The sequence below is a fragment of the Podarcis bocagei genome (genome assembly GCF_964188305.1).
Source record: "Podarcis bocagei genome assembly, chromosome: 13".
NCBI lineage: Eukaryota > Metazoa > Chordata > Lepidosauria > Squamata > Lacertidae > Podarcis > Podarcis bocagei.
Window position 1 is genome coordinate 14,729,475 of NC_138138.1, and position 15,847 is coordinate 14,745,321.

At 47.5% G+C, this 15,847-nt stretch overlaps 1 protein-coding gene across 7 annotated transcripts in view; it reads right to left on the bottom strand.

The window, feature by feature from the left end:
• ADAM11 (ADAM metallopeptidase domain 11) overlaps window positions 1-15,847 on the bottom strand; it is a gene marked incomplete at its 3' end in the record, with an annotated part of 82,535 nt that overhangs the window by 26,059 nt on the left and 40,629 nt on the right. For all 7 annotated transcript variants that reach the window (XR_014001261.1, XM_081166284.1, XM_081166283.1 and 4 more), the window contains 8 exons: window positions 10,739-10,806; window positions 9,489-9,563; window positions 7,852-7,923; window positions 7,331-7,497; window positions 5,374-5,458; window positions 4,184-4,274; window positions 1,920-1,971; window positions 1,698-1,797 (listed from right to left, as the gene is read on the bottom strand). Coding sequence is in view for 6 of the 7 variants with exons in the window: in XM_081166284.1 (XP_081022410.1) it covers window positions 1,698-1,797; window positions 1,920-1,971; window positions 4,184-4,274; window positions 5,374-5,458; window positions 7,331-7,497; window positions 7,852-7,923; window positions 9,489-9,563; window positions 10,739-10,806 (710 nt within the window). The remainder of the gene's footprint in view (window positions 1-1,697; window positions 1,798-1,919; window positions 1,972-4,183; window positions 4,275-5,373; window positions 5,459-7,330; window positions 7,498-7,851; window positions 7,924-9,488; window positions 9,564-10,738; window positions 10,807-15,847) is intronic.

The window sequence follows — 15,847 nt, forward strand, 5'->3', positions numbered from 1 at the left end:
TCAAGTTGGTTGTAGCAGTTTTGCACAAGACACAGTCAAAAGAGTGTGAGGCCCACAAGAGTACTTGCCAGTATAAGCATAAATGAGTAAGAGAGTGGAAGTGTGCACCCCATAAGCAGCTCTGGGCCCCCACTTCACTAGAAATCTGTGGTCCTTGAGGTGCACTAGCACCATATCTGACTCAAATGCTTCACTTCTATGCAAGTCCATCTCATCTCTGCTGCCTCCACACCAAACTTTGCCAACGTACGTATAATTCAATACAGAACTTGAGCTATGCATCCACAAATAATTTTAGGGTCACCCCAAATCATACACTCGCAACACCAATAGAATGTACCCTATGCCACATCCTAACATTGTGGCTGGACAATGCTGTATGAAGCCGCTGGGATAGATCATCAGGGGGTTTGGGCTGGGTGTTCATCAGTATGCAGATGACACCCAGCTCTACCTCTCCTTTAAATCAGAACCAGTGAAGGTCCTGTGGAGTGCCTGGAGGCGGTTGGAGGATGGATGGCGGCTAACAGATTGAGGTTGAATCCTGACAAGACAGAAGTACTGTTTTTGGGGGACAGGGGGCGGGCGGGTGTGGGGGATTCCCTGTTCCTGAATGGGGTAACTGTGCCTCTGAAGGACCAGGTGCGCAGCCTGGGAGACATTTTGGACTCACAGTTGTCCATGGAGGCACAGGTTAATTCTGTGTCCAGGGCAGCTGTCTACCAACTCCACCTGGTACGCAGGCTAAGACCCTACCTGCCCGTGGACTGTCTCACCAGAGTGGTGCATGCTCTGGTTATCTCCTGCTTGGACTACTACAATGCACTCTACGTGGGGCTACCTTTGAAGGTGACCCGGAAACTGCAATTAATCCAGAATGCGGCAGCTAGACTGGTGACTGGGAGTGGCCGCTGGGACCACATAACACCGGTTCTGAGAGATCTGCATTGGCTCCCAGTACATTTCCGAGCACAATTCAAAGTGTTGGTGCTGACCTTTAAAGCCCTAAACGGCCTCGGTCCTGTATACCTGAAGGAGCATCTCCACCCCCATCGTTCAGCCCGGACACCCAGAATGGCTGGGGAAACTCAGCCAGATGGGCGGGGTATAAATAATAAATTATTATTATTATTATTATTATTGGAGGAAGCCGAGTGTCTGGACCTATTTCACTCTGCTCTCAAGTCAGTTGTATGGACACTGCCTTGGTCGCTCTGATTGATAACCAGGTCCATTCCCCTTGACTTCTCTATGGCTTTTGATGGCCACAGCACCTTCTGGACCAAACCAATGCCATGGAAGTGTGAGCCCAGGGATACTGCTTTCTAATGATTCCAGAACCTGAGGAATTCCACAGTGCTGCCTCCTGTCCCCGGCGCTTTTTAACATATTCACAAACCCGCTGAGAAATATCATCAGGAGTTTTGGAATGAGGTGTCATCAATATGCTCTATCTTTCCATGCCATCTGACTTGGAAGAGGCCGTTCAGGTGCTGGACCGGTGCCTGGAGGCATTAATGGGCTGGACTGAGGCCAAAGAAAATGAAGCTGAATCCAGACAAGATGGGAGGTTTTATGTGTTCCAAGTTATCGAGTCCGGGAAGTGGCAAGGCAGCCGGTTCTGAATGGAGTTGCACTCTCTCGAAAGATTCTTTGGCTGTAGGCTATAGGTGAGCAGATGAGTGTTTTGGATTTACCTTCAGTGGCTTGTTAAAGAGACAGCTTCCCCCACCATCAGCCAGGAATTTATTGTACTCATCAATGCTGCAGCGTGAGAACTTCCGTGGCAGGTAGAATCTGTGGGTTAGAGAAGAGAGCCATGGACACACATTAATGAGGATGCTGTTCCTGACTGCAAAGTGAAGCACGCCTCCGACAGTTTCGCCCTTTGGTGAGCCTCATCTCTTCCCCACACTCACCCAGTGTCCTCCATAATACAGCCCAGCCATGAGTCAGGACAGCGACAGTCGCCTGCAGAGAAATGGGGTGATAAGAAAAGAAGGAGATGCCTTGTTAAGGAACTGGGAGGGGCATATTCTGTGACTTTTCTCTGCCTATAATTTGTGTCTCCAAAGTCCCTAGCTATTCGTTCAAATGGAACCTTCTAATCCAGGGGTCAGCAAGGTTTATCTCGCCTGGGCTGGATCGGTCCTGCGGAGATCCCTCCGTGGGCCAGATCGACACGCGCAAGCAAGCGCACCTGTGATTTTCGGCATCTGTGTCTGTGCAGATGCAATTTTCAGTGTCAGCATCTGTGCAGATGCGATTTTTGGCATCTGCGCATGCACAGATGCGATTTTCGGCACCGCGGAAGCGAGTCCCCATGCTGCGCTGCGCCGGTTTAGCACAGTGCAGGAGCGGGCAGTCCAGTTTGGGGGCAGCCTGTGGGCTGGTAAAATGGCCTCCATGGGCTGCTTCCAGCCCAAGGGCCTTAGGTTGGTGACCCCTCTTCTAATCAAAGAATCCTAGGACGGTTATCCCCAGGTGTCACTTATCCCATCCTCTGTCTTAGGACAATACATCCCATTAACAGCAATTCTGTCTGTATAACCTGTACTAAGAATCTCCAACAAGGCTCGATGACCGATCCTTTACTCCAGTAGCTAACCATTGGCCAAATGTATATTTAGCGGAGCTATTTCACACAGTGCAAACTGATTTGTTTGCATAACACCTCAGACAAGTGGCAGAATGGTGCAGTTTCATTTGATCTAGCAAGCTCAGCTCTTGAGCAGCTCACCAGAGCGGCTACGGAGATCAGACTTGCCTTAAGAGTATGTCTCCAGTTCAGAAATCAGAGCGTGTACATATTTGCAACCTCACTCTTCTCTTTTTTTATTTTATAAATATTTATTAAAGTTTTCACAATATTACATAATAAAAAAGAAAAATAAGAAATAAAAAACAATTAAAAATAATTCCATCTTTACATCACTTGTCTTTCATTTACTTGTTTCCCGGACCTCCTCATACCTCCCTTTTTTGTATTCCAGTTCAATTTATTAGTTCAGCAATTCCTTTCCCTCCTTATTATCCTGATGTTTAATCTTAATATATTATAACATTAAATTTTTACCTATTAAAAATCCAGTTTTTCCATATTCTTTTAAACCATTACCACTAGAAACCACTTAACTTCAATCCAACATCATTCTAACATTCCTTAATTTTGCAATATTTCTGTAAATAGTCTTTAAATTTCCTCCAATCTTCACTCTTCTCAGAGATGCGTCAGAGGCTGTCATCGCTCCCTACTGTCATGATCTGAACCCTGATCAGCAGCCAAACTCTGACGCAGAAGAGCAAGGTGAACCAGCTGCATCAGGGCGGCCCGTGATGCAAGCTGCTGAGGTGCTGAACCCACACTGGGGCCCTGATACTAAGCTGAAGCCTGTCAGTCATGAGGCCCACAAGTCACAGTCGTCAAAACTGGGACCCCCAGAAACAGCAATCCCGGAGTCAGATTCCTTGGGGCCTTGAATTCCTCGGTACCAAGCACAGGATGCTTTCAGCACCAGGGGAGAACAGACTCAGATTCCATGGAGTGCTATGCTTCAGACCAGAGGGCTACCCTTGAAGCTCTCCACTCTTCAAGAAGGGGATGGGGCATTAGATGGTTAGTTGGAATAAAAAGCCTGTGGCGCTCCAGACCTGGTTAGCGTAAGTGCACTGACCCCTCTTGCTCTCCAGGCTTCAGGGATAGTCGGTGTGCACTGACCCCTCTCGCTCTCCAGGCTTCAGGGATAGTCGGTGTGCACTGACCCCTCTCGCTCTCCAGGCTTCAGGGATAGCCGCCTAAAACCTTCGGAGCGCAGCGCAAGTTCCCGCTGCGCTCCAGAGGCTTTGGGTTCCTTTTGCTGAAGCCGGAAGAGCAAGACTCTCCTGGCTTCAGCAGAGAGGGAGAGCTGCGCAGCACCCCTTCAGCGAAGCGGGAGGAGAAATGGAGGGGGCTCTGTTTCTCCTGCCGCTTCGCTGAAGGGGCGCTGAGTAGAGAGGGGGAGAATTTTTTTTCTTGTTTTCCCCCTCTAAAACAAGGTGCATCCTATGGTCGGGTGCATCCTATAGAGCGAAAAATGCGGTAACTTCTGTCTAAATATGCTTAGAGGTCTACTGCGCACTGTGGAGTCCTGCTTACGGTCAGGTCAGGCTATCTCTCCATTCAGTCCAACACCCAGCTACTTACCTGCAGAGGTACGGTGCTTGTTCCACATCATTCCAATGTTTTGCCCCAGGGTCTGTGCTAATGTTACAGCCATTGCTCCCACGTTGCCATACTTTGGGAAGGAAGAAGATGACATCATGTTAGGAAGCCAAGGCTCATCTTGTGGAGCGCTGCTTTGAGTAGGTTTATCTCTGCCCCTATTGTAGCCAGTTTAAAGCTCAAGTGGCCCAGGTCACTAGCCTCCCTTGGGCATTCAACTCTGGGAAGATCAGCACCAGAGCCAGCCCAATAACAGCGGTTCTCAACCTGTGGGTCCCCAGATGTTGTTGGACTACAACTCCTATCATCCCTCACCACTGGTCATGCTGGCTAGGAATGATGGGAGTTGTAGTCCAACAGCATCTGGGGACCCACAGGTTGAGAAACACTGAGCTAGAGCTGAGCAGCCCACTTCCACCAAGCCAAGGTGCACAGTACCCAAGGCCAGCCAAGGTGCTTATTCTGGTACTCAAGGCAGAGAATCCCACAAACACCTCTCCTCCTTCCCTGGCAGGAAAAATAAATTAAATCAAATAAGTTAGCAATTTCCTGCCATTTCATTACACCCAGAATTGGCTGTCTCACTCTACCCAATGGTAGGACAGGGCATAGTCAGCACCTGCTTGTGATCTTTCCTATGCTAATTATTTATGTAGTCTCATAACAGTCTATAGTGCTTTACTGACTAATGTAAGCAAACAAGACACACCCCTTTCTCAAGGACCCCCCAATCTAAATGTAGATGAGAGGTCAAAAAAAGAAATGAGAGATAAATGTGAACAAGTGCAAGCACAAAAATCTAGTCTTTATCTGAGTGGGGGAATGGGGATGGGGAACCTGTGACCTTCTGGGTGCTGCTGGACTCCTAACTCCCACCAGCCCTGACCACAGGCCATGCTGACTGGGACTAGGTGCCCCAACAGCACCTAGAGAGCCCTGGCTTCCTCATCTCTGTGGCTAAGGCTTCCCAGAAACAGAAGCTTTGAAAGCGAGAGAGAGAGGTAACATCATAGAGATGCTCAAGGAGTTCCAGAGGTAGCAGGAGAGAATTGGAGGGGAGTTTTAGGAGAAATCTTGGGCAGCTGAGAGCGGTAGAGTTGGAGGAGCATGCAGCTTTAGTTCCCCACTTTCAACATCCCATAAATTCCAGGTCCAGTATCTGCCCCGCTCACCTCGTTGACACCTCCACCTCGAGTGACTGAGCAAATCCCTCCGACGTATGCCGTACCACTGCGGCTGCTTCTGAAAGTGTGTCCGCTGGAGGAAGAAGAGAAGAGGAGGGTTCACTGTACAGGAGAGGGAAATGGTATCCTTGACCAGTACTTTTGTGCTTCCCTCTTATTCACTTACTGCAGCAGGGCTGGCTGCCCTGTGGCACTCTATATCTTGTTGGACTACAGCTCCCATAATCTCTGACCATTGGCCATGCTAGCAGAGGCTGGTGGGGGGAGCTAGAATCCAAGGAGATCTGGAGAGGCCACAGGCTCCTCATCCCCATACTACAAGCTAGAACAGTTGCCTGGAGAAGAACTGTGAGGGGAGAGACTCCATCAGGCAAGGCCTCCTTCCACCTGCCTTGCCCCACCCTCCAGCCCTAGGAGTCCTCATAAGGGAGCTGTTCCTGGAGGAAGAACTGTGAGGGGAGAGACTCCATCAGGCATGGCCTCCTTCCACCTGCCTTGCTCTAACCTCTGCTTCTCAATGTGCATTGTATTGTTTTATGTACTGTGGCTTGCCGTTGTTTTATTGATTATAGTTTAGAAATTATTGTAACTGTTGAATGGATTTCTGTTTAACTTTTATATGTTGATATTATTATTTTATAGTATTCTAATGATTGTTGAATGTTACTTTTTTGATGGAGGTTGCCTATTTTAAAGTTATGTTTTATTATCACATTTTTGTATTGCATTAGATTGTTACAAAATGTACATTTTTTGTTTCTTCAGCTTGTAAACCGCCTTGAGTATTGTAAAATAGAAAGGCGGTATACAAATTAAAAATGATGATGATGATATGGATTCAGGGCTGTAGTGGAAAAGAGGCAATCACATATGTCGGCTCGTGGTCTCTGGATATAGGAAGAGCTGGGGAGAGCCATACTGGTCAAGGTATGAACACCTCCACCATCACCCTTGCTCTTCCCCTTGAATCAAAAGTTCCCACCCCAGAGCACATTTAGCACCCAGAATCCAAAGTCTGCACCCATAAGCCCATGCTTTTTATCAAGATGCACATTAAAAAGGAGATACCATTTGCACTGGCATACTTTAGATTGCAAAGACTGAAATGAAGGTTTGTCCCTGTTTTGTTTTGTTTCGTTATGGTCTGTCAATATATTCTAATTTTAACTGATTTAAGAGCTGCTCTTTTGCCTATTACGCTAGGGGGAAAAGCTCCGCTCTAGTTTGATTTCATAAGCAACCTCTTGCAAAATGTATCCTAATTAAATTACAGAGCTTGCGAGCTCTAGCATCTCACTTCTTGCTAGGTATCATTTTGCTTCACCTGCCAAGAACTCAAATAATGATATCTGGGAAATCTCTAGAAAGAAACATAACTCGCAGCGTGACTTGCAGGTGGAAGTGGCTACAACACTGGAGAGTACCAGCAAAGTCCATTTGCCAGGCTATCAGAAGGTTTACCACTTAAAGCTGCCACAGACCAGCCTGACCTGAACTTGTGCCTGTATAAAAGTGTAATGGTCAGAAATCAGCAAGTGAACTTTTTCATTACATGAAGATCAGCATCGTTACTTGTGAATAGCCTTATTCATGTATTGAAAGAACACCTGTGGGTATAAATTGTGGAGGAGACATGCAAAGCAGTACCACCCGCAACAATTCCACCCCAACCTTCTTTGATGAGTGCATTTGGGTGAATATCGGAGCTGGAGAGAATTCTAAGCACATTCATCCTAATACCTAAAGATTCCCTCTTTGGACTTTTCTGTTATGGGAGGATAGGACAGGGATGTTCAAGGTTTCGTGCCCACGTGGGTTCTTTGAACACATGAATAACGTTCAGCTTACCATCAGCCTAGCATCAAAAGCAGAGCTACAGTAGCTAGGACAAGTGAAAAGCTGGCAACCCTCTTTCAAGGTAGTCAGGTTCCCATTCAAAACTCACGAGAAGAGATGTACAGCATCACTGTTCTCAGAAAGAGCATCTTGGCGGTACTTCATGAATTCGCTCAGTGTCTCCAGGGAATCTTCATCTACCTGGATCTTGTCCCCTGATGCCCATGTCTCCATGGCAACCAACACAATCCTTGTGTTCAACTGCTCCTTATAGATCTGGGCACCAGAAATAGAAAATCAGAGGTCCTGCTTCAAGGGAAATGGAGCTCAGCCATCATATACCTGTGGCATCCTCCCCAGGCATAAAGAAGCCTTTGTGGGCTATACAAACAACCCCAATGCCAAATCAAAGCTAAAGCAAAACACATTCCCTCCTTGATACTTCATATCCTCATTTTCCTTTGGGTCATCATGGCATGGGGAGTAGCTCCTATGCTTGGCAGGACCCTATAGAATCCTTTCCCATGGGGCAGAGTATCTCCTGCCTTGACAATTCTCATCTTTTGGGGAGTGGGAAGTGAACATTACGGGTCCTTTTTGGACAGAGTTGCAATGTACCCTTGTACTCACCACATCAGCAAGGTTCACCACAGACTTCGCAAAGTTGCTGGTAAGGAGTACGGAGCGACGCAGCTGCTCAAACTGAAACAGAACATAAGAAAAAGGGTTTAAGGGACATCACCCCATGCTAGAAGTCCCTGAACCTGGAGCAGCCATGGGCGGTCAGGTGTGGATGTGTGGCTTCTCCTTCTATTCAACGCTTGCTTTCTGGTGGTGGGAATATCAGTTTCCTTCAATGTATAAAAGAAGCCACAAGCAAAGGTCTAGATTACTTCCACACTAAGGCCTTTGTGTGCTGCTGAATCATTGCTCTTCTGCAATCAACCACTGCATTATTTGGCAATGATTGCCCTAGTGGCCAAATCCTGGTGTTTAATCAGAAATGAGTCCTGATCACCAGATGTGCTCTGAAGCACAAGGCGGCACCTTATAGCGACACAGACTTTTGGATCTTCTAGTTCAGTTCATTGACTTGCAGTGGCTATTTAGGGTTTCAGACAGGAGTCTCCCCTAGATCCATCTAGAGATACCAGGGATTGAACCTGACCATTTTCATGCAAATATTTATAGCTGAGCAGGTCCCAGTTCCAATACTTTAGCCAATACATTGCAGCCTCTGCTCTTCCTGTTCAGCACAGTCACAGTGTTACCGATGCCTTTAATCTTAATGCCCTTAATCAGTCAGTTCCTGATCTGGCTGGGGTAGGATGCTTTAAAGAACTGTTTTCCTCCTCCACCACTAACGCTTCATTTAAATGAGAGGCAATCAGTAGTTTACCACTCCCCAAGAAGGAACAGGAAATGACTGATCAAGAGGCTATTCATCTGTGATGTTACTGCTGCACTGAACTGGAGGCAACAGCAGGCACAGAAGCTGTCACAAGGAAGCTGCTAATTAAAGGCACAATAGCACTGGAAAATTTGTCAATTCATACTAGACAGGTTGGCAGTGTAATTGCATTTAATATACAAATCAGGCCTGAAAAAGGTGGGAGGACGATATTGAAAACACTGGAATGCAATGGACTGGCGATGACGTAATATGGATTCCCTGGAAAAAGAGAGTGAACAAAAAGCAGAAATGGCTGGTGCAGAGGGGCGGTGCCCTCCTGACAGTGATGGCAGCTGTCCAGGCTGACAAAAAGCTCACTTGCTAGTATGTCCGTCTGGAACACCAGTGGCAAACCCAGCTTCGCACCGCAGGTGAAAAACCAGCTGCAACCTTTTGTTGAATTAAGGTCTTGTGTGAAGCTCTGATTTGCTCTAGCTGTTGATTCATTTTCGTTAGCTTGCAAAGTCACTGGGTTATATGGTGCTCAACACTGATCCTGCAGGAATGAATTGTAAGTGCCTTTGTAGAGGAGAAAGACCTCAACAAAGGACAAACTGACCATGCCTTTTAAAAAAGAGATGGGTAATCAGGTTACAGAGTGGGACTGGAAAGGAGATCTGCTTAAGCACTGTTTCTCCACTTGCTCAAAGAAGCAGCGCTGGCAGGTGTACCTATGGTAAGGTGGCTTATTTTTCTTTCTGTGTTCTAGGGCTGCCTTGCCTATGACCCATTCTAAGAGGTCTGCAATCACAACACAGTACACTCATCCCAACTTCTTTTCCCAGGCCTGGACCCACCTCTTGGTAGCACTCACCAGCTGGTGGTCATTAACTACGATGAGTTCGATGAATTTGGTCTCGCTGTGGACAGTCCGGTGACTTCGGTGAACCTGGGTAATAATAACAACAAAATTTATTTATACCCTGCCCTCCCCAGCCAAGACTGGGCTCAGGGCGGCTAACATCAGGTATAAAAACAATTGATTAAAATACAACTTAAAAACAGGATTAAAATACAACTTAAAATGCAGCCTCATTTCAGTGGAAGCCCAGATCAAAAACTGTTTGGGGGGGACAAAACGTCAAATCTTCACCAAGGCCAACTATCCAGACTGGTCCTATGTGGGCCAGAAAAAAAGCCAGGGAAGTCCCCAAATAGGGGTTCCAACACAGAAGGAAAAGGAAAGATGGGGAGAGGATCAGGCTGATTCCAAGCCAAAGGCCAGGCAGAACAACTCTGTCTTACAGGCCATGCAGTAGGGTGGAGAGAAGAATGCAAGGTCAAATAGGTACTACTTGGGCCTCTTAGAACTACCTCGCTCTCCCCACCAACAGACATAGATTTTATATGCAACCCAACCCTTCCTCCCATGCCCACTCACCCCTTCTCTCAAAAATTATGGTCTGCGGACACTCATAATAGGAGATTTGAATGAATTGTGCAAATGAAACGCTCTCCAGAGTATATTTTGGAATGCCATCATAATATTTTGCTAGATCAGTCAAAGTAGGTCCCAGATGCATCTTAGCTTTTGCACAATACTTTCCACAGCTCGCTTTTCAATGGCAGCTATGCCAAAGTGACACTCACTCTTTTTTGGCAGTGGTTAATGGCCATCCTAAAGGAACACAGTTTCCAAGGTAGGAGAAACAGCATTTTCCCAGATCCATAATAACGCTGCGGAAAGTATGATAGTGTTGCAAGACAAGGCTATCTTTGGTAGAGGTGGTGGTAGAGAGGACTGTGTGTGACTGAGGACAAACCAGCACAGAGATTCCATTTTTTTCATAAATTGTGTGGAAAGAACACAGGAAGCTGTCTCCCTGAGTCAAATTACTGGTTGGTCTAATCCGACACTGCCTACCCTGAGTGGCAGCAAATTTCCAGAATTTCAGGCAGGGCTTTTCCCCAGCCCTCCTTGGAAATGCCAGGAACTGAACCCAGGACCTTCTGTGTGCAAAACATGAGACCTCCCATTGGCCCACAGCTCTAAGGTGCATGGATTCCCTTGATCCCAAACCTCCTGCGCTTCCGCGGAGTTGGCTGGCTGAGAAGTAAACCTACCTGCCGCCGGCGTCGCAATTTAGGGAGCCCAGATGGAATGTAGTAGTTCAGTTCAGCAAATAAACACCCTGGGTAGGGGGCAAGAGCGGGTACACATCAGATTTTGAGGGGGAGGAAAGGGGCATGACTGGAGAGAGAGAAAGGAAACAGCTGCTTAATTCCTAAGAAGCAGGCTGCTAGGCCTCAAGCCTGCCTGGAAGTTCTCCCCCCCCCCCGCCGCCAAAAAAATATATCAAAAGCATAATATTAGACCCAGGACCCTAGGACTCATTCATGAGTTATTTGTGTGCAGGGAAGGGGTGAGGAAACTTTTCCAGCCCAAAATTCACATTACCTTGTGGGGTGCCATTGAGGCTCCCAGCCTCTGTGTGTGTGTGTGTGTGTACCCAAATGCACATGGGGAAGGTGCCAACCTGGGTCTTTGACCCGGGTGAAATAAAGCCTCGTTTTGCCCCCGGGTAATCTTCCAAGAGCCACATACTAATGGTCAATGGTATCCACACCTCCTCCTGAGCAAGCAAGTGACATTATCACAGTTCATTGATACATGCCAGCCAGGCCAAAGTGCAATGAGTTTGTGGCCTGTGGGGGTAGCTCAAAGGCAGGGGCGAAACTAGGCGTTATTTCACCTAGGTCAAAGACCCAGTTTGGTACCCCCCCACACACACATTTGCATACACACACACACTGGGAGCCTCAATGGTGCCCCTCTGTAGGCTTCACCCGAGGCAAAAATCCTGGCTAGCCCCCAACCCCACCTGTAGCTACAGCTCTGTCAAAGGCGAAATGCAAAGCCTCGGAAGTTCTTCACCCCTAGCATCAGACGTAAGTGTGTGGACTATGGACTGGGGCTGTGCTCTTAACCCAGTCTTCAGAATTACATCTATCAACCAGCAAGTGCTCCATGCTGCTATTTATAAAGAAAGCCTGAAGTGCTCAATGGTTGTGCTTCCATGCAGTGAGGATAGTCGGATGTGCAGCAGTCCCAACAGCATAGAGCCCCTACAACGCAGGCAGGAGTGCACATGTTAGGCCAGGGGTAGGCAACCTAAGGCCTGGGGGGCCAGATGCGGCCCAATCACCTTCTCAATCTGGCCCACAGACGGTCCGGGAATCAGCATGTTTTTACATGAGTAGAATGTGTGCTTTTATTTAAAATGTATCTCTGGGTTATTTGTGGGGCATAGGAATTCGTTTATTATTATTTTTTCAAAATATAGTCCGGCCCACCACATGGTCTGAGGGACGGTGGATTGGCCCACGGCAGAAAAAGGTTGCTGACCCCTGTGTTAGGCTCTGTTTACAGATGACTCCATGCAACAAGTGGTTCTTGAAACGTGAGAACACAGTATCAGGGGTTAGGTTAAATGTATGTTCCCCACTCCATACTTTTCACACACCTTACACACAAGTAGCAAGTGAATCAACCCTTTGACACCACTTTAACTGGCATGGCTTCCCCAGAAGAATTCTGGGGCATCCCTTTGAAGGAAGAAACCATCTGATCAGTTGCCACCCAGAAGCCATGCTATCATGCAATCCAGCCTGACATGGGCTCCCGTGGCATACTGGGAGGAAATACAAAGGAAGCATGGTAGTTGAACTAAGAAGAAGGAAAGACGACTGGTTAAGAGTCAGCAAAAACCTTTCTTTTAGAAATCTGATTTTGGAATATTTGCAATGTGAGGACCAGGGGTCCACCTGGGTCCACTTTGGAATAAGCTGAAAGCTAAAAAAGACATTTCTCTCTCCCCTGCTTGCCCCTGCTTGCAAAAACAATATTTTTGCAACACAGCGAGTTTGCAAGAGGATGCGGTCAGGGGATTTTGGAGCTGTTCTGAGAAACTGTTCGTTTGCCCAGGATGTCTAGCCCACCACAAGGTTCTAAGCCGAGCAACCTGTTAAAACCACAAAAGAGGAGGGGGTCAAGGAGCATTTACTGGAACCAGTAAAAGGGGTCAGAAAGATTTTAAACTCGCAGCGCCACCTAGTGTATAATGCAGTTTGGAACCGAAAGACCAACATCAATTATTTAATTGGTTGAGCTTCAATGAATATGCATAAAGGGGAATGTTTGAGGGCTGGGTCAAGGGTTGAACCATTGTTTTGCCTAAGGGGATAAAAACTGTTTGCCCCTGGTGTTCGGGGGCATTTTCTCTCATTTTGGCAGCTGAATGCACCCCTTTGCTTTGCTTGTCTGACAAATAAACCAAAGTCAATAAAACTTTTGTAATTAAAATATTGCTGCCTGGATTTTTCCATTCTGGTCTGTATTCTGAAGTCTCTAACATTTCTGGTGCTTGCGTGACTCGGATAGGGACCTTAAGTCCTCAAAAAGACCAGAAGGCAGCTCCCTTGTCCTTTTCTAGGCAGGACACAGGGGAAGGGCCAATAGGCCGCTTATCCTGGCGCCACCGAGGCTTTTCTTCGGAGGAGGGCGAAGCCAATTTGACCCTTCTGCTGGATCCTGGAAGAGAAGGCAATGGATTGAAGGACCGAGGTTGACAGGACAGGGCAGAGTCCAGCCGGCTGGTGAGTACATGACAAAGGGCCCTGGGGACAGAGGAAGACAGAGACCCCCTTGTAATTAAAAAGGGGAAGGGGCATCCTGATCACATGCCCAAGCGTGTTTGGTGGCAGTAAGGGAAGGATTGGCCCCTGATACCCACCCACGTTTAAGGATTTAAAGGAAGGCAAAAAGGAAAAGGGGGGGGAACCGGGAGGCTAGTGTGTGTGGTACAGCGTCCAGTGAAAGAGGCACTTGGTGCGTGTGTGTGTGTAACCCCAGGGTATTCCCCTGGGGTAGAACCAATAAGTACTCCGCTTCCCAGCAGCGCGAGCTCGACTGGGCGAGGAAAATTGGGAAGTACATGTGTGTGTGTTTGGTGTTTGGGGACGCTGCACAAGGGCCATATTAAATATGGGAGGGAGTGGCTCAAAAGGTCTAATAACTCCCCTAAAGTGCATGCTGAACAATTTCAAGAAAGGATTCAGCGGAGACTATGGCGTTGTGATGACGCCAGAACGCTTACACACTCTGTGTGAACTGGACTGGACACAGCATTGAACTGGGAAGAAACATAGGGGCCCTAGCTGGGACAGGGCAACAAGGAATATTTTTTGAGGCTGAGTAGTTACTTAGAGAAGAGTTTCAGACTCAGATTCAGATTTGGGAGCGATGGAGGGGATCGCTCCAGAGATCCCTTAGGTTATCCAAGTTAGTATACAGAACCAGAGTGCATACAAAGCTTTCAGATCTCTGGACCTCAATGAAGGCAAGAGTTCAGCCAGGCAGAGGTGGAGGGTTCTCTGCTGAGCTGTAAGTTTGATAGTAAGGCAAGCCTCATAGTTTCTCCAAAGCCCATCACTGAACTGGGAAGCACATGAGCCTTGCAGACCTCCAACAGTTTTGATCCCTATAGTAAGTACAGCTTGACCAGGGAGGGCAAGCTAAATCCCAGAACTTAGTTAGGGAAGAGCTGGGTATCTATGTGACCAGCAGCAGTTTGGAACACATCAGGGAAACCACCAGTAGTGCCCTAGCTTCTCTGATGACCAGTGAGAGGTGGTCTATGGCTAGGAAATACGAAATGGTTTTAGACCTATAGCAGTTATAGGTGAGACAGGGAGGGCAATTTAATTGGTGTCCTTAACCAGGCACCAGCTGGATGGCTCAGTGCTCAGGTGTGTCTCAGAGAACACTGCAGCAGACCCCTGGTTTGAGACTCAGGCAGAGAAACCTCAAGAGAAGACCTGCATCTTTGTGGCCACCACAGTTGACAAGTTAGTTGCCACAGAAAAAGGATGAGGGAACAGAAAAAAAAACAAAAAAAAAAAAACAACAAAACACAAAAAAACTGCATAAAACTAAAAGAGGAAGAAGAACTTTCTCCATTTAACTTGCATGAGTTTGTGAACATGGATGAAGTTCTAGAGGTTCACGTGATAATAGAGAAACCCCCCCACCCCCCTGGCTGAAGAAATATAAGACTGATCAATTCAAAATTAAGGAGAATTAATACACAGGCTTTAGAATTTCTTGGAACGCCTGATGGAGGCATACAGAATTTGGACCCCCTTTGACTTTGAACTCCCTGCACATGAGTTAATGGTAAATGCCTCCCTCATAGGACAATGTGCAAAGGACATTAGAACCAAAATCCAAAAACAGCCTGGGTTCCAGGGCATGTCCAGATTTCAGATCATGGCCATCGCCCAGAAGGTGTTTGAACAAAGAGGAGAGGCTGAGAAGAGGGAGAAAAAGCAGTGGAGGAAAGAAAAGGCAGCAGTGTTAGGCACAGCAATGGCTCACAGGCCAGGGACCCGAGGGGTCCGCCGTAGCCATTCAGAGACCCGTGGCCAAGGGGGAGGAAGATGTCTGTTCAGCAACAGCAAGGCCATAACAATTACCCCTGTGAAAGGCTGCATGGAGCCAATTGGGAAGCCTGGTCAAAACGCATGTATTATTGGCTGGCAGAAAAGCAACTATGGGAAAGTACACAGGCTGAAACAGGCTTTGCCCAGCCCATTAAGAAGTTTACAGGCGCAGTGGAGGCTTGTGAAGGAGACGTGGCTGATGCTCTAGAGAAGCCCTGGGTTGCGTGGCAGGGATTGAAGACGGCATGTCAGGCTGCAGTGGAAGCCAGACCAGAGGGGCCTAGAGGATGCCCAGAAAGAGTACCAAGTCCAGAGGGGGCTGAGTACCAAGCCCAGAGGGGGCTGAGGCTGCTTTGGGAAGTTGTTTCTACGGTTCAACGCATCTGTGTGATGCACTGTGTGTTGGAGAAAGGCTGAAAAGGCAGTTGCAAGCTGTTCCTCAGGCAATGGAGCACCCAAAAGTGGGGGGTGCAGGCCAGGCAAGCCATTCCAAGAGTTCTGAGGAGGCCAAAGTCTCCAAGAGTTATTTGTCCTCTGAGGTGAAGTCCAACAGCGAAAGGCATTGCCATGCAATTGGCAGCTGGATGCAAGGCTAACATCTATATTGATTCTAAATATGCCTTCTTAACCCTGCATGCGCATGGCGCCCTATGGAAAGAGCGGGGCTTGAGTGGAGCCCACGGGAAAGCTCTGAAATACGTTCCAGAAGTTGAGACATTACTAGAAACTGTA